Here is a 22,791-nt window from a genome sequence, read left to right on the forward strand (position 1 = left end):
GCAAGCAGCTCCTTCACCAGCATCAGCCCAGAGAATTCTCACTGGTCTAGGCAGGGATGGGGCTAAGCGAAGCTCATTAACGCTCTTTAATGAGCAATTAGCTGAGAGGACTGAGCCCTTGAGCTGGCCCCCTCCTCCCAGCTGGGGGCCCAGCATGAAAGGGCTGAGGGAGACTTAATGTGACTGAGGCCTCTTTCCTTCTGAAAAACAAATCAACAAACAAAGCCCCAAGGGGGCAGAGTCCTGGGCTGAGGGTGGGGAAAGTTGATCATTTCTAAGCCTCCTCCCCCAGCCCTGCCTGGGTTTACAGAGTTTAAAGCTGCATCAGCAACAGTGTCCTTCAGGCTGCCTGTAGGTCCCCAAGAGCCTCCTCCCAGGCCAAGGACCCTCGAGGTCTGGTGGCAGCCAGTAAAGTTACTGGGAAGGCGCTCAAGGCTATGGTAGATTGTGTGCCAAAAGAGTGGGGAATGAAGAAGGCCCAACCCCTCCGCCACACCAAGGTGTTCCTAAGGGCCTGGGTTGGGTGGGGTAAGTCCCTGGTGGGACACCTGGCTTAGCCACTTAACCTGCCAGATGAGAGGCTTAGACTAACTGCTCCAAATTCCCTGTTCTGTTATCAGGCTCTGGGATCCTCAGCCTGTACTATGGCTTTGGGTGCTTGTTCCCTTCACAGAAGTGAACTGCACCTCCTGTCTCTCCTGGAGACTGATTTTTGCTTTCTCTCCAACCCACAAACTCCTCTTCCATCTTTCTCCCCTCTTGTGAGACTTCCAAATTCCTCCAACAGGGCAGGGTCCTTGGCCTCCTCTACTACTCTTTTGCCTGAAAACTTTGGGTCAATGCAAAGGGAGATACAAAAGAAGGTGTGAAGGTGCTCTGGAAGCGCCAAAGAGACCAGAGTCTAGTGGAGACCACAGACAACGCCATAGACATTAGCATTAAGTAGGTTGGGGTTTCTTTCTGTCAAGTTCAAAGGAGGCACCAGAGAAGGCTGGGGTGTTCAAGCGTAATGGAGATGCAGTTTCTACAGGGCACGGAGTTTAGATCTCTAACATGATGGCTGTCTTGGGAAGTAGCCTCTATCCCACCCAGCTCACAGTGGAAGGGAAAGCTTTGTGCCCAGACTCCCACTCTCCAGGCTGGAGGGAGCTGGATGACCTAGCAGGGTGGTGGGAGAGAAAGGGCCAAGTCCACATTCAGAGCAGAAAATTGCCATCTGGGGCAGGCTGGGGGCCAGAAAGAGTCTTGGGAGGTGACAGTGGGTACATGCACAGTTCTGAACCCAGGTCCCTCTGACCAGCTGCTCTGCAGCCGTATCATATTGACAAGGACAAAGGGCTGCCTCCGAGTTGCTATATCAAGCTTCACTGGTTGCCAGTAAATTGGGAATGTTTTTATCCTCCCACAAACCCTTAAGCATTTGGGAGCTGGATCCTCCCTTAGGCAGGCTTGGTCTTAGAGGGTCCTTCAGGGGTCTTCTGGAGGAAGTGAGCTATAGCTGCCTCTCCAACCCTTTGCCCAGAGGGCCAGACTTGGCTCAAAGTTCCTCTACCTTCTCAGCACCAGCCAGTGAGTGCTGCTTTGAGTCTCAGGTGGCCACAATTCTTCCCTTCCCATCCATTCACTAGTCTGTTTCTTCCTCCTGTCCTTCAATCTGAGCAGGATATCTTTTTTTTTTTTTAATAAAAATGAAAAGATAGCCCCTCTCCTTCCCACCCATGCAACGTACTGAATTAGGTTCCTCTCCCCGGCCAGCACCGTAGACCCAGGAGACCACACAGCAAGAGCATTCAAAGCATGGGAAGGGATCAGAAACCTGGGAGGACATCAAGAGACTCCTGAGAGCATCTGTCTCAATGCTGAGCCATGGGAAGTGGGAGGAGTGCGGGCATGAGAAAGGGCAGTAGAGCCGGAATTCCCAACTCAGATCTCAGGGTTTAACCTCAAGTTATGAATCCCTTCATTCATTTTACAGATGTTTGAGGAGCCCCCTCTGTGAGCTAGGCTCTGTTCCAGGCATTGGGTGCCTTCCCCCAAGCCACTTACCCTCTACCGATAGGACCCAGGAAACAGCGAATACGTGTATCATATCATAGGACATGCATACAAAGAAAAACAAGGCAGGGTAAGGGGGGATAGAAAGCAAAGGGACAGGGATGCTGCTCTATGTAGTGAGGACAAGGAAGACTTGCTCTTAAGGTGATCAGGACCTGAAGGGATAGAAGCCAGGAGGCTATCTGGAAGGAAGGATGGAGAGAACAGCCACCGTGGAGCCCATTGGGTCCTGATGAGCCTGAGAAACAGAAGGACAAGTTAGGTGCAGTAGCACACATTTGGAGTCCCAGCTACCTGGGAGGCTGAGGCAGGAAGATTGCTTGAATCCAGGAGTTTAAGGCCAGCTTGGGCCCATGAGGGGATGGAAATGGAGCTCATTGAAGGACTACTTGCCTAGCTCGAGCGAGACCCTAGCCTCAATCCCCAGCACTGAAAAAAAAAAAAGAAAGAGAGAAAGAAGCACAGTGTGAGTGGGCAGACAGCAAGGGAGGAAGTGGTGGCATCAAAGTCAGGGTGATTAGAAATAGGCATGGGCTCCAGGCATAGGGCCTTAGTTTCCCCACTGTGAAAACACAGGAGCGGGGCAGTGGGTGGGGTGATCTATAAGGAGTATTATTGGTTTAAAATCCCGTGACCCTTGGATGTGTATGATATCCACATTGCTGCTTAGAAGGTTCAGAGCCCAGATGTGGGTGGGGCCAGGCTTTGAGAAGAGGGGCTCTGGGCAGGGTGTGTGTTGTACACAGCAGGACAGCAGGGTACCAGTGCAGGGATGAAGGAGCTGAGTCTGCAACCTGGCTGACTGCCTCCTTACTGATTTTTTCTATCTATATATACATATACACATACACACACGCACGCGCATACATACACATGTATTTTAAGGAACTGGTTCACATGATCATGGGGACTAGCAAATCAGGAGTTGCCACAATCTTGAGGCAATATTTCTTTTCTTTTCTTTTTTTTTTTAAAGAGAGAGTGAGAGAGGGAAAGAGAGAGAGAGAATTTTAACATTTATTTTTTTTTTAGTTATCGGCATACACAACATCTTTGTTTGTATGTGGTGCTGAGGATTGAACCCCGGGCTGCACGCGTGCCAGGCGAGTGCGCTACCGCTTGAGCCACATCCCCAGCCCCGAGACAATATTTCTTGTCCAAGAAAGTGCAGTTTTTCCTCTTGAAGCTTTCAACTGATCGTCAACTTCCATTGTCAAAGACAGTCTTTAAGAATAATTACACCTGGCCCAGTGGCGCACTCCCATAATCCCAGTGGCTCAGGAGACTGAGGCAGGAGGATCAAAAGTTCAAAGCCTGGGCTGGGGATGTGGCTCAAGCGGTAGCACGCTCGCCTGACATGCGTGCGGCCTGGGTTCGATCCTCAGCACCACATACAAACAAAGATGTTGTGTCGGCCGAAAACTAAAAAATAAATATTAACAAAAAATTCTCTCTCTCTCTGTCTCCTCTCTCTTAAAAAAAAAAAAAAAAAAAGTTCAAAGCTAGCCTCAGCAAAAGTGAGGCACTAAGCAACTCAGTGAGACCCTGTCTCTAAATTAAATGCAAAATGGGGCTGGGGATATGGCTCAGTGGTTGAGTGCCCCCAATCCCCAGTACCCCCCCCCAAAAAAAGAATAATCACTTTTATTTAATTCAACTAATTGTAGGTTCCCACATCTACAAAATACTTTCACAGCAAAATACCTTTACAGATTAGTGGGTTTGGTTTTGTTTATTGTATGTGTATGTGTACTGACCCAAGATACTTAACAACCGAGCCACATCTCGCTTTTTAAAATATTTTTTATTTTGAGACAAGGTCTCACAAAGTTGCTTAGGGCCTCACCAAATTGCTGAGGCTGGCTTTGAACCTATAATCCTCCTGCCTCGGCCTCCTGAGATGCTGGGATTACAGGCATGCACCACCTTGCCTGGCCTTTTTAAAATTTTTTATTTTGAGACAGTTAAATTGCTGAGGCTGGCCTTGAAATTGTGATCCTCCTGCTACAGCCTCCTGAGTTGTTGGGATTCTGGGCATGCCTGGCTTTTGTTTTTATGAGATGGCATCTTGCCATGTTGCCCAGGCTGGCCTCAAACTCCTGAGCTCAAGTTGTCCTCCTGCCTCAGCCTCCCGAGTAGCTGGGACTACAGTTGTGTGCCTAGCTGGATTCGTGCTTTACTAAACCAGTGAGTATTGTAGCCTGGCCAAGTTGTCACACAAACCGACCCATCACAACCACCATCCCAGTGTGGGGAATGAGGCCCTGAATAACACAGACTCTGTGCCCAGCTCCTGGAGATGCTGAGACAAATGGGGCCTAGGAATTTTTTTTTACAGTTTGCAGGCGATTCTCATGCTCATCCGGGGTTGGGAGCCAGTGGACCAGATGACCCCTAGACTGTGGGCCTATTCATCACAAATAAGATGCCACAGCCTGGTGTGTAGTTGATGCTCAGGAAACACTGATCTCTCTGTCCTGTCAGGCTCAGATGTCTAGGCTTGGGCAGGGTAGACCATAGCAGCTTAACATACCCCAGTCCACAAGTAGCATGTCTCATGGGAGAGCTGGGATCTAATCTAATAATTAAAATAATAGATTCAAACTGCTCCATGAGGTGTCCACATGGCACAGAGTACCTCAAGCTTTTTTTTTTTTTCTTTTTTTAAACTGGGGATTGGGGGGGGCAATTCCACCCCTGAGTTACATCCTAGCCCCCCCTCTTTTTTTTATCCCTAGCCCTTTTTTATTTTTTATTTTAAGACAGCCTCCCAAAGTTGCCTAGGAGGACCTTGAACTTGAAACCTCCTGGCTCGGCCTCCTGAGAGGCTGGGATTACGATACTGTTAGGCCTTAGAGAATGGGTCAGGTGTGCATGTGTGTGTGAGGCAGCCCCTTGATGGCCAAGAGTGGGCAGTAGATCTACACGAGGTCTGTTTTGCAATGCAGGTCCCTGCCTGAAGCTGGGGAAGAATGTAGGCAGGTGATGGTGACAATTGTGTGAACGCATTCCAGAGAGGCTAGGGGTGCAGATGGGTGGACCCACCTCTATTAGCTGGGAAAGATGGAACAGAAAACCTGAAATGGAGCCCATCAGAGGCCGTTAGGGAGGGCGCCGAAGGGCCCAGAGATGCATGAGGCCCTTCCCTGAGCCCTTCTATCTATATCCCACTACCTCGTCGTCTGTTTAAGCCTGTGTGATGCCCAGAAGATTTCTGGGGTAGGGAGGCTTGGGAGTGAATCCTGCTTCTATTGTTTACTCTCTGGGTGCCTTTCCAAGCCTCAGGTTACTGGCCTGGAAAATGGGACTGTGGATGACTCCCTGACAGTGCCCCAGACAGCCTGAGCGTTCAGTAAATGGCAGTTCCCTGCCTCTCTGAAGAATTCCAAGTTGCACGGTGTTGCCTGGCCACCTGTCCTTTGCAGAGCTGTCCAGACTTTTCCAGCCTTGTGCACTTGTACAAGCAGTTAGGTATGTCAGTGCTCCCCCCACCCCTGGGAGTGCTGGGGAATCCAACCCAGAGCCTCACAAAGGCTAGGCCAGCACACCACTCCACAAATACCCCCCAGCCAGAAATGTGAGTACTTAAAGTAGGCCGAGACTCATTCCTCTTGTCCCTCCTCAGTCGGGATCCTCCACCAAGCACATACAATGGGGAGGAGCAAGCCACCAGAAGACTTTTCAAGGGGTCTGAGGGTGTCCTGGTCACAGTGAGATGCCCCTTAGACTACGAATCAAGGAGGCCACATTTCAGAAAGCTGCCAGAAGAGTCCAAGGTAGCTAGGTAGCGGTGCTCTAGAGTATGTGGATCTGTGTGGACACAGGCCCCCAGAGGCTGATGCAGAGGCTGGAGGAAAGGGCCTGGTGAGGGAGGCTGGTCAGACCCGGGGATGATTTGTCATTGCCTAATGAGATTAATGAGCCCCGGGGGCTGGTATGCAGCGGGTGCTGGGGCGCTCATTAGAAGCAGATGCTCATGGGAATGAAGGCAAGTGGGGGCGTGGGGTGGAGGGCGGGCACACTCACACGCCAGGTGGTTTCCATTAATCTGTGGGCGGAGCCAAGGGTGAGGCCTGGGGCTCTGTCCCTCCCTCTAGTTCCCATCCCCACCCAACTGGCGAGGAATGCCACACAGAAGCTGGGGCACAACTGATGTTCGTGGAGGAAGGTCGGCAGGTTCTAGGGCAGCCCTATTGTCTGCTGTGGGAGCCCCAGCGACGGGCACAGTGTACGTGCTGTGTCAACCTGTTGGTTGACATCAGAGACGAGAGTCCCCGCCCATCCCCCCCCCCCCCGCAGATTGGGGGATGGGCGTGAGGCTGGGACCATCCTTTTTCCTGGGGCCCGAGTCTCCCTTTCTCCTCTCCCCATCAACCTCTGTACCTGCAGGGGTGTTCTGGCTCTCTTCACAGCAGCCCACACTTTCTAAAGAACCCTGGAAATCTCCTAGGGCCCATGGAAAGCTGCTCTGTGGCCTCCAAACCTATAATTTGGTTTTCAAATCCACAAGCAGGGAGGTCTGTGGGGGCCAGAGGGGGCCAATTTGGTGCTGCCCCATCCTGAGTGAACATGGGTACACACACACACACACACACACACACACACACACCATTAACTCACACACTCTTAACAGCTCTAATGGAGTATAATTTATATACCATAAACTTCACCCATTTAAAGTACACAATCCAATGTTTTGTAGTATATTTTACAGAATTGTGTAATCATCCCCATAATCTAATTTTAGAACATTTTCATCATCCACAAAAGAACCCTTGAATCATTAGCCCCGTCACTCCCCATTCCTTCACCAGCTATTCCCCAGCACTAAGCAACCACTAATCTACTCTCTGTCTCTATAGATTTGCTTATTACAGACATTTCATATAAATGGAATCATATAATATGTTACATTTTTAAAATTGGACTCTTGCACTCAGCGTAATATTTTCCAGATTCACCCGTGTTTTAGCAGGTATCAGCACTTCATCCCTCTTTATGGCCTAATAATATGCCATTTGAATAGTCCACTGGCTGTTGACCCATTTATCAGTTGGCTGACATCAGTTGATTGACATTTGAGTGCTTTCTTCTTTGGGGCTATGATGAATAATGCTGCTAGGAACTTTCGTCTACAGGGTTTTTTGTTTATTTTATTTTATTTTGTTTTGATAATGCTGGGGGGGGGTTTGAATCCAGGGCCTAGAGCATGTGAGGCCAAGTGATCTGCCACTGAACTATACCCCCAGCTCATCTACTGGTTCTTGTGTGGATATTTGTTCTCTTCTCTTGGATGTATACCTAAGAAACAGAAGTGCTGGGTCATATGGTTACTACAACTGTCAAACCATTTTCTAAAGTGGCTGTTCCATCTCCGCACTCCACAGCCTCATCGATACTTGCTATTTGCCCCCCCCCCTTTTTTTGCAGTACTGGGATGGGAATGAACCCAGGACTCAAGAAATGCCAGTATGGGGTTCAACTGAGCTACATTCCCCAGCTCTTTTTACTTATTCTTTTTTAATTTTTAAAAAATTCAGACAGGGTCTCACTAAATTGCTGAGGTTGGCCTTAAACTTGTGATCCTTGGCCTCCCTGAAGAGCTGGGATTATAGGTGTGCATCACCACATCACAACTGTCTTTTTTTATTATAGTCATTTTAGTGGATGAAGTGGAATCTTATTGTGATTTTGATTTGCAGTTCTCTTACAACTAAGTGATGTTGAGCCTCTTCTCGTGTGTTTATGGCCATCTCTGTGTCTTATGCTGCCCAGGCTGTCCTTGAACTCCTGGGCTCCAGCAATCCTGCCTCAACCTCGCAAGTATCTGGAACTACAGGCTCACATTACCACATGAGTTCTTTGAAGAAATGTTTTTTAATCATTTGCCCTTTTTCTTTTCAGCTGGGTGTCTTTTTAAAAATATCTATTGTTTTAGTTGTAGATGGACATAACATCTTTCTTTTATTTATTTATGTGGTGCTGAGGATCGAACCCAGTGCCTCACTCATGCTAGCAAATGCTCTACCACTGAGCCCCAGCCCCAGCCCCAGCCCCAGGTCATTTGTCTTTATTATTGAGTTGTAATCTTTTAAAATCCCAAGAAGTATTATACGTGTAACTCTATAATCCCTTTCAGGAGTGATGGTGTCCTTTGAGATTTTCAGGAGATCAAAGTCACAATCCCTTTTGGGTAGAAGTTCCTGATCAGATATCTAATTTGCAAACATTTTCTCTCCATTCTGTGGTTGGCTTCTACTTTTTTGAAGGTATCCTTTAAGGTATAAACTTTTTTTTATTTTTTTTATGCCCAATTTATCTTCCATTTTATTGCCTGCGCTCATTCACTGACGCTTACATGTTTCAGTTCCCAAGCTGCTATTTTTCCTAAGAAGGGCAGAGGGTGTTTTGTTCCCAGGAACTCTCCCTTCAAGTCTACCTTAGGGCATTCTCCTCCACAGTGACACAGCTACATGGAGGGAGTGTGCCTGGTGTCCAGGGAGGGGGAACATAGACCAGGTGGAGGGGAGGGTAAACTTAACCCATGCTGCATCTTTCCAAGAACAGGGCTCTGAGGAAGCAGCCAAAGCATAAGAGATTCCACATCATGGAAACATCTGTGCGTCCTTGGACTGGCTACTTTATCCTTGTGACCTCACTTAAGGGATCAGCTTAGACAGTCCCGAGCAAGGGTCCTTAACATGGGTTCCACAGTGTGAGGCAGGCTGCATTTTGGGGGTTAGGACTCCAGGGCCTTCATCAGATTTTCCCAACATCACTAAACAAGAAATGTTCAGAATAACTAGTCAGGGCCTTGCAGATCCCAAAAAACCATCCAGATTCTGTGGTCACGCTTCCTTCTGTCCCTCAGGGTACATACAGCCTCAGAGTTGCTTCCCTCACGCTGAGCAACCAGGAGGTATCGGTTGCCACAGGGCCCAGGGGGATGTCAGAACTCAGCCCAGAGAGCAACCCCCAACTTGTCCCCTCACGATCAGGAGAGGAGCACTCCAGGGGACGGCCTTGGTCAGCCCTGAAGCCACTTCCAGGCAGACGTTGGGCAAGAGGGAAAGAATGCCCGCACTTGGTGGAAGCTCCCCTCTCAGAGAGGCCCCACGTGGCTCGCTCAGGCTGCAGGAAATCGAGGGCAGGAAGAGGGGCTGGGGCCTGAGGGGCCCCCTTGCTCCCATCTGCAGAGCATCAGTGGGGCAGGCGGGTGGGGGTTCACAGGGGGGCCTGGGGAGGAAATGAGAATAAACACCAGTGAGCAGAGAGGGAAGGGGCGGGAGGGGGGGCTGCGGCCTCAGCCCCTTGGCAGCCCATGAAGGGAAGTGACACAATGAGGAATGTGTTTCCCTCGCCCGTCCCCACATGGGGGTGGGAGGCAGAGCCCTGAGAATCGCCAGACCCCACCAGGGGCCAAGGGGCACGTGCTGGAACCACACCAGAGGGGTGGGTTGTGAGGGTGGGGGCCTGGGCCGTAAAACAGTGGGGGGTGGACAGGCAGTAAGGGCCACACTGCGCCAGGCCAGCGGGGTGCTGACACTGCCCGTGTCACTTCCACTCCCTCTGCTCCGCCTGCAGCGTCTGAGAGGGCCTGTCTCTTGCACATTCCTCATGGGTGCCCAGCACTGGGGGCACCTTCCCGGAGCTCCAGCTTCCTCTAGGAAGCTGGTCCCTTCCTGTGGCTTTCTCTTTTTTCTTCAGGGGACTCAGGATTATGGAGGGGGCTGAGTCCTTCATGTGAGAGGGAACTGGCCATGTCCGCCCCCACCCCACTGGAACTGTGCACAAACATGCCCCCTCATGGGACAGCACCTCCCTTCCCTGGACACCCATTTCCTCTTGCCCAGCAGGGAACTGCTCCGTTAACTCCCTCCTGTCCATAATCCAGACAGGTTCTGAGGCTTTGGCAGGCAGAACCAAGACCACCTCCACCCTGCGCCTGTGTCTGGGCTGGAGGGCTGCGGGGCCTTGGATGGCAGGTTGACCTGAGCTCTCTCTCTCTCGTAATCGGTGTCTTTCTGTGCCCTTGTGACGTTGAGGTTGCTCCAGGAGTCACCTACTCACTCTCTGCCTCCTAACCTCCTGGGCCCTTGGGTGAGGGCGGAGAGGATGTTGGAACATGGGCAGTGATCAGGAAGGCTCTGAAAGTGCTCTGTGGGCCTCAACCTGGTTTGAGTTGGGCAGGAAAGACCTGGTTGGCCCTTGTGTTGGTTGGTGATGACCACTGGCCCTTTGGGCATCTCTCTTCCTGACCGTGCCCAGAGTGGAGAACTGGGTCAGGAAGAAAGCCTGTGAGTCAGCATTCAACTTAGTCCTCACTGATCCCCCCAAGAGCCCAGAGGCCCACCAGGGCAGAAAACATGTGCTTATCCACCAGCTACCCTCCCCTGTCCCTTGGAGCAATCTATCTGCAAGGATACAATACTTATAAAATACCTCGTGATGGCCAGGCTCAAGAAGATTGTACGTTTGTGTAGCGATTTTCAAAAGACTCTAAACACCTATGTTCAAAGACTTCCCAAAGCAGCGAGGTCCTCAGGGCAGCTCAGAAATGGAGCGTGTAAGAAGCTGAGGCCTCCTGACTCCCAAGGCAGGGTTCTCTTGACCCTTTGCTTCTACCCAGTTCCTCCTCTGTGGCCCTTCTGAGTCCCTTCCCACCCTGTCTCTTGGCTCCTGCATTGGTTCTAACTTGGTCCCCCAACCCCACTGCCTATCATGGGGGTTGAACCCAGGGCCACGTGCTTGCTAGGCAAATGCTCTACCACTGAGCCACACTCCTGGCTCTTTCCATTTCTTATTTAGAGACAAGATCTCACTGCATTGCTGAGGCTGGCCTCCAACTTGCAATCCTCCTGCCTCATTGCCTGAGTAGCTGGCAATGTTTTTCTGACCAGTACTTCATGATGGCAACCAAGGAGGTTGAGGAGACCTGGCTGGATCAGGAATCCAACTTCCCAATCAGTGATGAGGAGTAGAGATTTAGAAGGAAATCAAGTCCCAAAAGAAAGCCAGTATAAGGTGGTATCCCAGAGGGGTTGAGGTGTGAGGGCTTTCCCACTGTCTCCCACAGGGACCTAAGGAACAATGTCATCAGCACTGTGCAGCCTGGAGCCTTCCTGGGCCTAGGGGAGCTGAAGCGTTTGTAAGTGGCATGTTCTCTCCGACACATACACACACCTCCCACCGCTCCCCTTTCCCCAAATCCAATGAGCAACCACCCCTCCTACCCACCCCAAACTCTCCCTTCTTCTCTACACCCCCAGCCCCTATTCAGCTGACATTTTAAGCCAGCTGTGGCACTGGGCCCCAGCCCACTCCCCACGCTAGTCCCTCCAGCTGCACACATGCGCCAGCCATCCCATGTGCTGCCACATAGCCGACTTCTTCAGTATGTGTCTCCCTAGAGATCTTTCCAACAACCGGATTGGCTGTCTCACCTCTGAGACCTTCCAAGGTCTTCCCAAGCTTCTCCGACTGTGAGTAAGGGGTGAAGGGTATGAGATGGGAGCTGGATGGAGGGTTGGGGAGGAAGAAGGCAATGCTAGACCCTTACAGGTCCCTACATTCTCTTCTCTCATCCCTCCCCCACTCTGACCCAAGGAGACCCTAAGATCCCGTCTCACTGTTCCCTGCCCCCTGCAGAAACATATCTGGAAACATATTCTCCAGTCTGCAACCCGGGGTCTTTGATGAGCTGCCAGCCCTTAAGATTGTGTGAGTACCTTTCCTAGCCCAGGACCAGACCCCTGCTCCCTTCCTCTGCTCAGGAGGGAGTCACATAAACATCGTGACCACTGTGGACCGCCTGATGAGTAGGCAGACAGCAGTGCCTGGAACCCTACCAGAATCAGCATGCCCTTGGTAATGGTGGTGGCACACACATACCCAAGTTTGCCCTCTCCGGCCTTGGTCCCATCCCCACGCCATGAGTCCACATTCCCTCTACTCAACTCCGTGACTCCTCTATCCACTCTGCAGAGACTTTGGCACAGAGTTCCTGACCTGTGACTGCCACCTTCGCTGGCTGCTGCCCTGGGCCCGGAATCACTCCCTGCAGCTGTCGGACCACACACTCTGTGCCTATCCCAGCGCCTTGCGTGCCCAGACCCTGGGCAGCCTCCAAGAGGCTCAGCTCCGCTGTGGTGAGCAAGCCCTCAATCTGCATACCTACAGGGACCCTGTCTGTCCTCACACCCCAGACACAAGCCCTGTCCCTCACATATGGCCCTGATGGCTTGAGGCTTTCTTGGCTCTCTGTATGTCTGTGTGATGAGCAGTGTCCTCTGGGTCTTCCTCTCTCCCTCAGCCCCCCCAGGGGGCTGCCCTCCATTTGCTTTTCTAAATGTCCTTTACGGCTGTTTGCTTATTCCTGTTTTTGTCTGGTCCCAACCTCTTGGATAACATGCCTACTGGGAGCCCTTTTCTTTGCCCAAAACCTGCCTGCTCTTCTCACTTGCTCCAGACTTTCTCTTGACCCTTTTTCTTCCTAGCCCAGGGCGGATACACACCAAGGGGCCCAGCACTGCCCTAGTGGAGTCTCACATGCACATGCAGGTTCACACGTGAGCATTCCAGCCTAGCTACCTGGTGTCTCCTCCACAGAGGGGGCCCTGGAGCTGCACACACACCACCTCATCCCATCCCTGCGCCAAGTGGTGTTCCAGGGTGACCGGCTGCCCTTCCAGTGTTCTGCCAGCTACTTGGGCAACGACACCCACATTCGCTGGTACCACAACCGGGCCCCTGTGGAGGGTGATGAGCAGGCAGGCATCCTCCTGGCTGAAAGCCTCATTCATGACTGCACCTTCATCACCAGGTACAGGCCTTGCTGCCCCTTCTTAGCCCACAGCACAGGGTGACAATAGGCATAGTACCCACCATCTGTCCCCAAAGGACCTAGGCCCAGGCACCTTCCCATGTGTGTGCATGTGTTTATGGAGAGCTAAGGGTCAGACAAATCGTCTGCATAGAAGCTAGAAATTTAATGCCTAGCCAGGCGTGGTGGTGCATGCCTGTCATCCCAGCAGCTTGGGAGGCTGAGGCAGGAGGATCGTGAGTTCAAAACCAGCCTCAGCAAAAATGAGGTGCTAAGCAACTCAGTGAGACACTGTCTCTAAATAAAATACAAAATAGGGCTGTGGCTGTGGCTCAGTGGTCGAGTGCCCCTAAGTTCAATCCCTGGTACTCCCTGCCCCCACCAAAAAAGAAATTTAATGCCTAATAGAAAAAAAAAAGTGACATTTGACACTTCTTTAGTGATTAACAATGTCTGTGGTGGCTCTCATCTGTATTATCAGGTGTAATCTTTGTGTTAGATCTGTAAGAGTTATGATTATCTTCATAATAAAGATAGAGGAACTGAAACTCAGAAACACAGTACCGTAAGGCCAATCGAAATCAGAAGAGCATGCACTGCTATCTCTCACTTTATTAAGGAATAAAGAACCTGAAGCGGGTGAACTGGCCAGGGCCATGGAGGGAAGGTGGCAGGCTGGGCCTGAGAGTGCCTCACTGAGCCAGCTCCTGCCTTCTGCCCACCTGCAGCGAGCTGACCCTGTCTCACATCGGCGTGTGGGCCTCAGGCGAGTGGGAATGCTCCGTGTCCACGGTCCAGGGCAACACCAGCAAGAAGGTGGAGATTGTGGTGCTGGAGTCCTCGGCCTCCTACTGCCCTGCTGAGCGTGTTGCCAACAACCGTGGGGACTTCAGGTTCGTGCTGCTCCACTCTGCAGAGAACTGCCAGGAGAGATCCAGCCACATTTCCACCACATGCTGCCCCAGTCCCCATCCCTGCTTTCACACCCGAGAGTGGCCAAGGGCTCCCCACTGTTCTCTTCAGAGATCCCAAAGACTCCCTTCTTGTCATTCAGGCTGAAGTCCTGCTGTTGGATCTTGAGAAACATTATCTTTATAGATTCACTCACCAGTTGCAATGTCCTGCTCAAAACACAATGGGAGCCAGGTGCAATAGCTCATGCCTATAATCCCAGGGGCTCAAGAGACTGAGGCAGGAGGATCATGAGTTCAAAGACAGCTTCAGCAAAAACGAGGCACTACGTAACTCAGTGAGACCCTGTCTCTAAATAAAATACAAAATAGGGTTGGGGATGTGGTCAAGTACCCCTAAGTTCAATCCCTGATACACTCCCCTCAAAAAAAACCCCAGAAAACAAACAAAAAGACATAATGAGCTTTCCTCCCTCCCCTCTCCCTCGTTTCCTTCTTTCCCTGGGGCACTTTATCACCAACCACATTTCCAGTGCTTTTAATTAATTAATTTATTTATATATTGAGAAGTGTTCTCGATAAATTGTGAGGCCAACCTCAAACTTGTGATATGTGGTATCCCAAGTTGCTTGGATTACAGGTATGTGCCACCATGCCTAACCACACAATGGCTTTTCCCCCCACCTATTTTGTTTATTTATCTTTATGTGATGCTGAGATTTGAACCCAATGTCTCACATGCACTAGGCAAGTGTTCTACCACTGAGTCACAAACCCAGCCTCCACAATGGCTTTTAAAATTGCTCCCTTAGAGGCTGGGGATATAGCTCAGTGGTAGGGCACTTACCTAACATGTGCAAGGCCCTGGATTTGATCTCTAGCACCATAAAAAAAAAAAAAATGTGTTCCTCGTATTAATAGTTTGCAAAGGTTTCCCACAAACTGTATCACATCTTAATATCCCCAACAGCCCTCTCTATAAAGCAGGGCAGGTATTATTCTCCCCTTGTATAGCTGAGAGTACTAAGGCTCAGAAAGGGTAAGTGGCCTGCCTAAGGCCATAGCTAATAACAGACGGAACTTGAACTTGAACTCAGAGTTGCATTCCTCATCACCTGTGAAAGTTCTAGAAAGTAGAACTTGGGAACACCTTGAAGACCACTGAACATCCTCTCCTAGGTCCTTCCCAAAGGCCCCAGAGGTCTGGCACTACAGTTCTAAGGGCAGTGGTGGTGGTGGTGGGGGGTCCCAAAGAGCCTGAGTCTTCAGTATCTTCCAACCTCTGTCCCCAGGTGGCCTCGAACTCTTGCTGGCATCACAGCCTACCAGTCCTGCCTACAGTATCCCTTTACCTCGGTGCCCCTGAGTGGGGGCGCTCCAGGCACCCGAGCCTCCCGCCGATGTGACCGAGCTGGCCGCTGGGAACCCGGGGACTACTCTCATTGTCTGTACACCAATGACATCACCCGGGTGCTCTATACCTTTGTGCTGGTGAGGCTGGGAGAGGAGGGGGCAGGGAGCAGCCCTTCAGCTCTGGTTCTAGGGATGGGACGGTTTGAAGCCTCATGACCTGCAGGGGAGGGAAGTCCAGCTCGAAGGCTGCTCTGCTGTATCTCCTGCGTCCAGGGTGTGCTCAGTGAGGGGTGTGCACAGGGAGGGTTGTGGGTCAGCCACCTTGTCCCTGGTGCTGTCTTTGAGTTTCTAATAAGACCACCCTCCACCCCTTTTTATCTGCTAACACATCGATGTTTGGCACTGGCAAGGGGAGTTCCTATCTTACAAACCTTGCAGGTGCTCTAGGACCCTCTCCCAGGCACTGTCCTGAGCACCAGCATCAAAGAAAGGGGCCCCTAGGGACAATTCTAGGGCAGAAAGAACAAGACTGGACGATCCTCTTTCTTTCCTTAACACCCCAGATGCCCATCAATGCCTCCAATGCGCTGACCCTGGCCCACCAGCTGCGAGTGTACACGGCTGAGGCTGCCAGCTTCTCGGACATGATGGATGTAGTCTATGTGGCTCAGATGATCCAGAAATTTTTGGGTTATGTCGACCAGATCAAAGAGGTGAGATTCAACTAGTCCACTGAGGACCCCAGACACCGCCCTATCATTGGTTCAGGTCACTATCACACCCCAGCCACTGGTCCCGAAACCTACTCCTGCACTCAGTGACCACCCTCCCCTCTGTAGCTGGTGGAGGTGATGGTGGACATGGCCAGTAACCTGATGCTGGTGGATGAACACCTGCTGTGGCTGGCCCAGCGCGAGGACAAGGCCTGCAGTGGCATCGTGGGTGCCCTGGAGCGCATCGGGGGTGCTGCCCTCAGCCCCCATGCCCAGCACATCTCTGTGGTAAATGGGTCAGCGTGGAAGGGATTCCCTTGGGGCTGAGCACTGAGAGGGTCATCAGAGTCAACTGGGGCCAACACTCATGATTCATAGAAGAGAAGCACTTCCTTCTCTGAGATGTGCCTTCCAGGCTTCAGCTAAGAAGAACAGCCAAATTGGCTAAGCTCTGAGTTGTCAGGGGCAGTGCCAAGGGCGAGTGGCAGTGTAGAAATTGCACAAGAGTTCCTGGTGGGGAACTGAGCTGGAGGGCTAGTCTGGTGGACATAAACAGGAGGAAGGAGCAGAAGGAGCAGGAAGAAGGCTTGGTAGCAGGGCACACAGCACTTATGATGCAGTGAGAGAAGTCACTGAGAAGAGTGTGACATTTCCATTTGGGTGGAATTAACAACCATGGTAGAGTTTCTTCTGCATATACACTAGGCATTTCAGGAGATACATAGGAAGTTAGACATGGACCCTGCTCTAGAGCTGAATTAAGGCGATAGAAGTAGCAAATGCTACCAGGTGACCACGGGAGTACCAGTGCTTTAGGAGGAGGGAGGAGGCTTGTGGTCAGGTTGGGTGGGACATTCCATGGTACGTGTAAGACTGGGCATGCTTTGAAAAGATAGATAGTGAAGAATAAAGGGTAATGGGCACAGCCTGAGCAGATCTGCAGAGGGAATGTGCAGTCTCCAGCACTGTGTGTGGGAGGGGTGACAAGTTCTCTGTCCCTAGAACTCAAGGAATGTGGCATTGGAGGCCTACCTCATCAAGCCACACAGCTATGTGGGCCTGACCTGCACAGCCTTCCAGAGGAGGGAAGGAGGACTGTCAGGTGGACGGCTGGGAGGCCCTGGCCAGAACGCCCTGCCCGAACCTGAGCCCCCAGCTGATCAGCAGCTCCGCTTCCGCTGCACCACCGGGAGGCCCAACATTTCTCTGTCATCCTTCCACATCAAGGTGGGCACTAGGTGCCGAGGTGTGGGGACTGGAGGTACAGATGGTGGAGGTGGGTGGAGTGAGCAGATGCAGGGGCTGGGAAAGTGGGAGGTGAAAGGGGGGAGGAGAGTAGAAGCCGGAGGATGTAGGAAGACCTCAGAGCTCAGAGGATGCTGAGTATCTCTAAGGAGCTCCTATGTCCCCCCCAGAACAGCGTGGCCCTGGCCTCCATCCAGCTGCCCCCTAGCCTGTTCTCATCCCTTCCGGCTGCCCTGGCTCCTCCAGTACCTCCAGACTGCACCCTGCAACTCCTCGTCTTCCGAAACGGCCGCCTCTTCCGCAGCCATGGCAACACCTCCCGCCCAGGAGCTGCTGGGCCTGGCAAGAGGCGTGGTGTGGCCACCCCAGTCATCTTTGCAGGAACCAGTAAGGGACTGAACTCCCAGCATACGTCTGCCTGGTGCCCCTCATTCTGCCCTCCCCTCTACCCAGAGTCCCTTACTGCCCGAGTTGAGTTAGCAGAGGATGGTGGGTTCCTCACCTTTTCCCAAGAGGAGGGCAGAGATGTCCCATAAAAGAAGGGTTGGTGGAGAAAAGGCTCAGGGAACACTGGAATTTATGTCCCAGGTTTGTCACATTTCATGAGGGCTGTAAACATAACCCCTCAACCCATTCCCTCCAACACACCAAAACACACGAGCTTCTTGCACTGCAACACACAGCCCCAGGCAGGAAGCATGAGCACCTTCTGCAGCTCAGTATGAAGCTTGGCACAACAGGGAATAAAACATCTAGGCTGGGGCCCCTGTCCTCGTAGAGGCCACCATCTCACTGAGCAACAGGAGGCTGTGTAACATGCCAGGGGAACAACAGAGGTTCCTGGAGTCTTCTGAAGAGACATCATGGGTGAGAACTGTCCTAAAAAGGCAAGATGGCTCTGGCATTATGGTCAGAGGTGGGACTGGTACAGTGGGCCTTGAGGAATGGTCAGGATTTCAGTAAGGGAAGATGGAGAGCAGGGCAGGAGGAGTAACGTGAGCAGAGCTCTGATGAGTGGGACACACTGTGCCAAACTCTGCCTTGCTTAGGGGTTGGCCCATCCTCAACTAGCCGGTTCCACCAAGGCAGCTTCCTGCAGGCCAGCTGCCCGCCACCCCACGTGCCTTTTTTTTTTCCTATTCCCCTCCGCCCGTAGTACTAGGGATCAAGTCCAGGGGCATTCTAACACTGAGCTACAGCCCCAGCCCTTTTTATTTTGAGACAGGGTCTCACTAAGTTGCCAAGGCTGGTCTGGAACTCGGAATCCTATGGCCTCAAGCCTCTCAAGTCACTGGGGTTACAGGCATGCATCACCAAGGCCCGCCATGCCTTTTTTCTATCTGTGATTCATCCCGCTGATCCTCCCACCCTCCAGGCTCTGGGCTTATTTTCCAGTCTCTCTCCAACTTCAGTCCCGCCCACACACTGCCACCAGATTCATCTTCTTACAACATCCTGTGCACATCAGAGAGCCCCTTGAAATTCTTGGTGGTTTCCCATCATCAGAACTGCCTTCCTCCACGTGCCATTCAGGGGCCTACGTGACTTGGCTCCAGGACCTTCTCACAGCCGGAAGGTGTTGCTGTCACCTCTCTGGGGTTCCCTTCCCATTCTTAGAATAGGCCGTTTCCATTCTGGCCAGGAATGCTCACTGAGGCCCTGACGTGTGCCAGACTGTGCTGGGATTAGAACACACCTGAGTGCAGACAGTTGTGTCCTTGTCTAGGAGAAACATATACTTCAGCAAAGGAGACAGGCATTGAAGAAGTCATTGGAAGTGGACGGCCATGTGAGGTGTCTGGAGCATTCGTTATGAGGAACAGCTGAACCTGGTTAGGGCCTAGGGAAGGCTTTTCTGAAAAGTGAGGTTTCCAACAAGATTCAAAGGATGAGAACCACCTTTGGGAAGGTCAGAGTCAGCGTCAGCAGCCTCATGGGCTCACTGAACTGTGTGCACAGAGGTGGGTGGTTTAGGAGCCTGTGGTTTCGTGTCTCAGGCAGATTCCTTCTTGACCCTCTGTGCAGGGCCCCTCTCTCTTGTTGGGAATACCTTCACACACACCCCCTTTAGCTAACCACCCTCTTCTGCTTTTACAAGCACCTGTTCCATTCATGTCCCTCCTGCCTCCTGCCTGCCCTCCTCCTTGTCCACTCCAACCCACTTTCCCTCCCTCTCAGGAGACAACAGACTCCTCCTTTTACTTGATTTTTTTTTTTTGGTACTGGGGATTGAACTCAGGGGCACTTAACCACATCCCCCAACCTTTTTTCTTTTTTGTATTTTTTAAGGATTTTTTTTTTAGTTGTAGATGAACACAATACTTTTATTTATTTGTTTTTATGTGGTGCTGAGGATTGAACCCAGTGTCTCACATACACTATGCAAGTGCTCTACACTGAGTGACAACCCTAGTCCCCCTTTTTCATATTTTATTTAGACAGGATCTTGCTTTGTTGCTTAGGGCCTTGCTAAGTTGTTGAGGTTGGCTTTAAATTCATGATCTTGCCTCTCAGTCCCCCAAGCCTCTGGGGTTACAGGCATGTGTCACCATGCCTGGCATCACCTGATCTTTATTCCCTCCACATTAACTTCTCTCTCCCTGCCCCTGAGCACCCCAGTCCAAGTTGGCTCTTCTTAGAGGACAACACCACCTCTCATTGGGCACCTAGAGTAGATCTCCTCTTCACCCCTATCTAGTCTCCCAAGTTAGACTGAGGTCCATACTTGGCATCCAGCTCTGCCCTGAAGGCCAGCAGTGCCCCACCCAGCAGGGGTCTGATACATCTCTGGCAGCTACTGCAGCTGCAGCTTCCTCCCCACTGATCCAGCCTCTCTGGCAGCCTGGTGTGTATCCATGTAGACTTCCCTTTCCCCTGTAGGTGGCTGTGGCGTGGGAAACCTGACTGAGCCTGTGGCTGTTTCACTGCGGCACTGGGCTGAGGGGGCTGACCCCATGGCAGCTTGGTGGAGCCAGGAGGGGCCTGGGGGATGGAGCTCTGAGGGCTGTCGGCTCCGCTCCAGTCAGCCCAATGTCAGCTCCCTACACTGCCAGCACCTGGGCAACGTGGCTGTCCTCATGGTGGGTATCATGGGGGCCTGGAGGTGGGAAGGCAAGGGCACAAGCAAGTACAGGAGGTAGATGGGGTCCTCTGATTGCCTGGGACCATGGTGAAATACAGAAAGGACAGCAGCTTTGTTGAGCCCCATAACTGTCAGGACTCATGGAAAATGGGTCTCTGGCCTCTCCCATATCCCTGTCTTTCAGGGCCAGGGAGGGTCACCTCTTTGCCCTTTTCTAGAGAGATGGATCTAAAACTACCCAGTCTGACTCTCACATCCTGTATTTTCTGAGACCCAGATTCTTAAAGTAGGAAAAAAAAAATCTGGGAACTTTTCTCCTCTTTCTGACCATCCCCTCCCTCATCACATTTCATACCATACTTTCTCAGATGCTAAGCTGGCTTGCTCCTGTGTCAGACAGAACCTTCTCCATTTCCTCATCTGATTTGACTTCCTCAGATATGGAGCCGGCATGCTGCTATGTCACAGACAGAACCTTCTTCCTCTTGAAAAGTTCCCAGAAAAGCAGGACACTGGGAGGGGGAAGGCGGGCAGTAGACTGTCAGTATTCCCTAAAGCTGACTTCCTGAGAGTGGATGTCCTGATGTTTCCATCTGGGCCTACCTGGATGGACTCAGCACCAACCAACTCTCAGGTTCCATGCTAGCAGGGCTCAGGAAGAAGGAAAATGGCCTGGGCGGGGACTGAACAGGTTGGCTTGTTACTCTTACTTATTTCCTCTTTCCCAGGAGCTGAGTGCTTTCCCCAGGGAGGCAGGGGGCTCTGGGGCTGGGTTGCATCCTGTCGTGTACCCGTGCACAGCCCTGCTGCTGCTCTGCCTCTTCTCCACCATCATCACCTACATCCTCAACCACAGGTGGGAGCTGATGCAGGAAAGGAGGGAGAGGGGGGATGGGAGCAGGTGTCACCAAGGACTGGCAGGTGTTTCTTTCTCAGGTGGGTCCACATGACTTAGCCAGGCTCTTGTCTAGTATTGTATCTAAAGGTTGGAGAATTATGTGGGGAGTTAAGGACTTTCTGTCCTGTGGCCTTGGTCACACTCACACACACATGCACATGCATAGATATCTGCCTTCCCCCCCTCCCCGTTAGCTCTTCCAGTGTCCTTGGGACTCCATAGGCCTACCTTGTGTTGGACAGCCCATTAATGAAAGACTCTTTTTGGGGCAGCTCTATTCATGTGTCCCGGAAGGGTTGGCACATGCTGCTGAACCTGTGTTTCCACATGGCCATGACCTCTGCTGTCTTTGCCGGGGGCATCACACTCACCAACTACCAGATGGTCTGCCAGGCGGTAAGCAGAAAGGGCTAGGGGCCCCAGGATGAGTGATAGCAGCCTAGGCTTAGAGTAGGGAGATGTACAGCAATAAAGAGGCTCATGGGAAGAGGCTCCAGCTCCGCTGTTCTCTCTGTGCCAGCCTTGGAGGGTGGGTGGAGGTGGCACAGAGAATGAGAAGGCATGGTAAGAACCAGATCAGAGAAAATAAGAGATGGGGCTTCAAAGTGGAGAGTGGGGATCACAATGGAGGTGGGTTAGGGACAAGCCAGACAGACAGCAATGGCAGGGTGCTTGAAAATATGTGGGGCAGGAGAGAACCTTGGGTGGAAGCAGAGGGAATAGCAACAGATACAGAAGCTTAGTGAGTATCTAGGTCATGATCTGGGTAAAAAGAAAGAGCTGTGGGAGTGGGGGCTGGAAACACTGGGAGGGGTGGGAGCATACTGTCAGGGCGGAGGCTCTGAGGTTGCCCGGTCATAGCAGCCCAGGTCCCCCAGCCTCAGTGCCTTGACCCTGCAGGTGGGCATCACTCTGCACTACTCTTCATTGTCCACACTGCTCTGGATGGGGGTGAAGGCCCGAGTCCTGCACAAGGAGCTCACCTGGAGGGCACCCCCTCCACAAGAAGGGGACCCTGCCCCGCCTGCTCCCCGCCCCATGCTCCGGTACATACTTTCAACTGTCAGCTTTGCAACCAGAGAGGGACTCAGGCTGGTGTAGCAAAGCTCCCAGGGTGGATGCAGAGTAGATGCAAGATCCTTGGAGATCACTCTCCAAAGACAGAAGAGGCAATGCACTTGGTGCAGACAGGTTACATGGGCTGTGGAGTGGGTCCTTCTTGCAAGCTTTTCAGATGTGACAAGGTCAGGGAAGGAGGTAACTCCAAAAGACATTGGACAGGGATCATGAAAACCTGAGTGGCAGCTGGGACTTTTCTATACTGTTTAGGGTCAGAGAGAGCAAGATTGTTCTCGGTCAAGTCCTGTAGGAACCTATTAAGCCAGCATCTCTGGCAAAAACAATTCTGACAAGATTCAAGGGGAAAGAGGCTGGGACAAAGATATCAGGTCAAGGGTTCAGAGTTCCTGGATCTCCTTTTCCTTCTCCCATCTTGCTGATCTCCAAACCCCATTCCTCTCCAGGTTCTACTTGATTGCTGGAGGCATTCCACTCATCATCTGTGGCATCACCGCTGCAGTCAACATCCACAACTACCGGGACCACGGTCCCTAGTGAGCACCACTTCCTTCTGCCCCAAACCTACCCATGGTCGCTGGATGCCTTCTATACCATAGGGAGGCATAACTGGTCAGGCCTACCTTGCCAGGGAC

At 51.8% G+C, this 22,791-nt stretch overlaps 1 protein-coding gene and 1 non-coding gene across 6 annotated transcripts in view; one reads left to right on the forward strand and one right to left on the reverse strand.

Annotated features, from left to right (window-relative positions):
* Positions 1-22,791, forward strand: part of Adgra2 (adhesion G protein-coupled receptor A2) — a 38,284-nt gene that overhangs the window by 12,517 nt on the left and 2,976 nt on the right. For 4 of the 5 annotated variants that reach the window (XM_005338377.5, XM_078031205.1, XM_078031206.1 and 1 more), the window contains exons 3-18: positions 11,132-11,203; positions 11,466-11,537; positions 11,704-11,775; positions 12,040-12,203; positions 12,664-12,877; positions 13,606-13,770; positions 15,081-15,279; positions 15,705-15,854; positions 15,981-16,142; positions 16,857-17,081; positions 17,270-17,486; positions 19,980-20,179; positions 20,910-21,037; positions 21,352-21,475; positions 21,980-22,125; positions 22,603-22,692. In XM_005338377.5, coding sequence (XP_005338434.1) covers positions 11,132-11,203; positions 11,466-11,537; positions 11,704-11,775; positions 12,040-12,203; positions 12,664-12,877; positions 13,606-13,770; positions 15,081-15,279; positions 15,705-15,854; positions 15,981-16,142; positions 16,857-17,081; positions 17,270-17,486; positions 19,980-20,179; positions 20,910-21,037; positions 21,352-21,475; positions 21,980-22,125; positions 22,603-22,692 — 2,400 coding nt within the window. The remainder of the gene's footprint in view (positions 1-11,131; positions 11,204-11,465; positions 11,538-11,703; positions 11,776-12,039; positions 12,204-12,663; positions 12,878-13,605; positions 13,771-15,080; positions 15,280-15,704; positions 15,855-15,980; positions 16,143-16,856; positions 17,082-17,269; positions 17,487-19,979; positions 20,180-20,909; positions 21,038-21,351; positions 21,476-21,979; positions 22,126-22,602; positions 22,693-22,791) is intronic. The other variant, XM_040268833.2, reaches the window with a different exon arrangement.
* On the reverse strand, positions 10,769-10,843 carry Trnaa-agc (transfer RNA alanine (anticodon AGC)). Its single transcript has one exon. It is a non-coding gene; the product is annotated as a tRNA-Ala (tRNA).

The sequence above is a fragment of the Ictidomys tridecemlineatus genome, chromosome 14 (genome assembly GCF_052094955.1).
Source record: "Ictidomys tridecemlineatus isolate mIctTri1 chromosome 14, mIctTri1.hap1, whole genome shotgun sequence".
In the NCBI taxonomy this organism is placed as follows: domain Eukaryota; kingdom Metazoa; phylum Chordata; class Mammalia; order Rodentia; family Sciuridae; genus Ictidomys; species Ictidomys tridecemlineatus.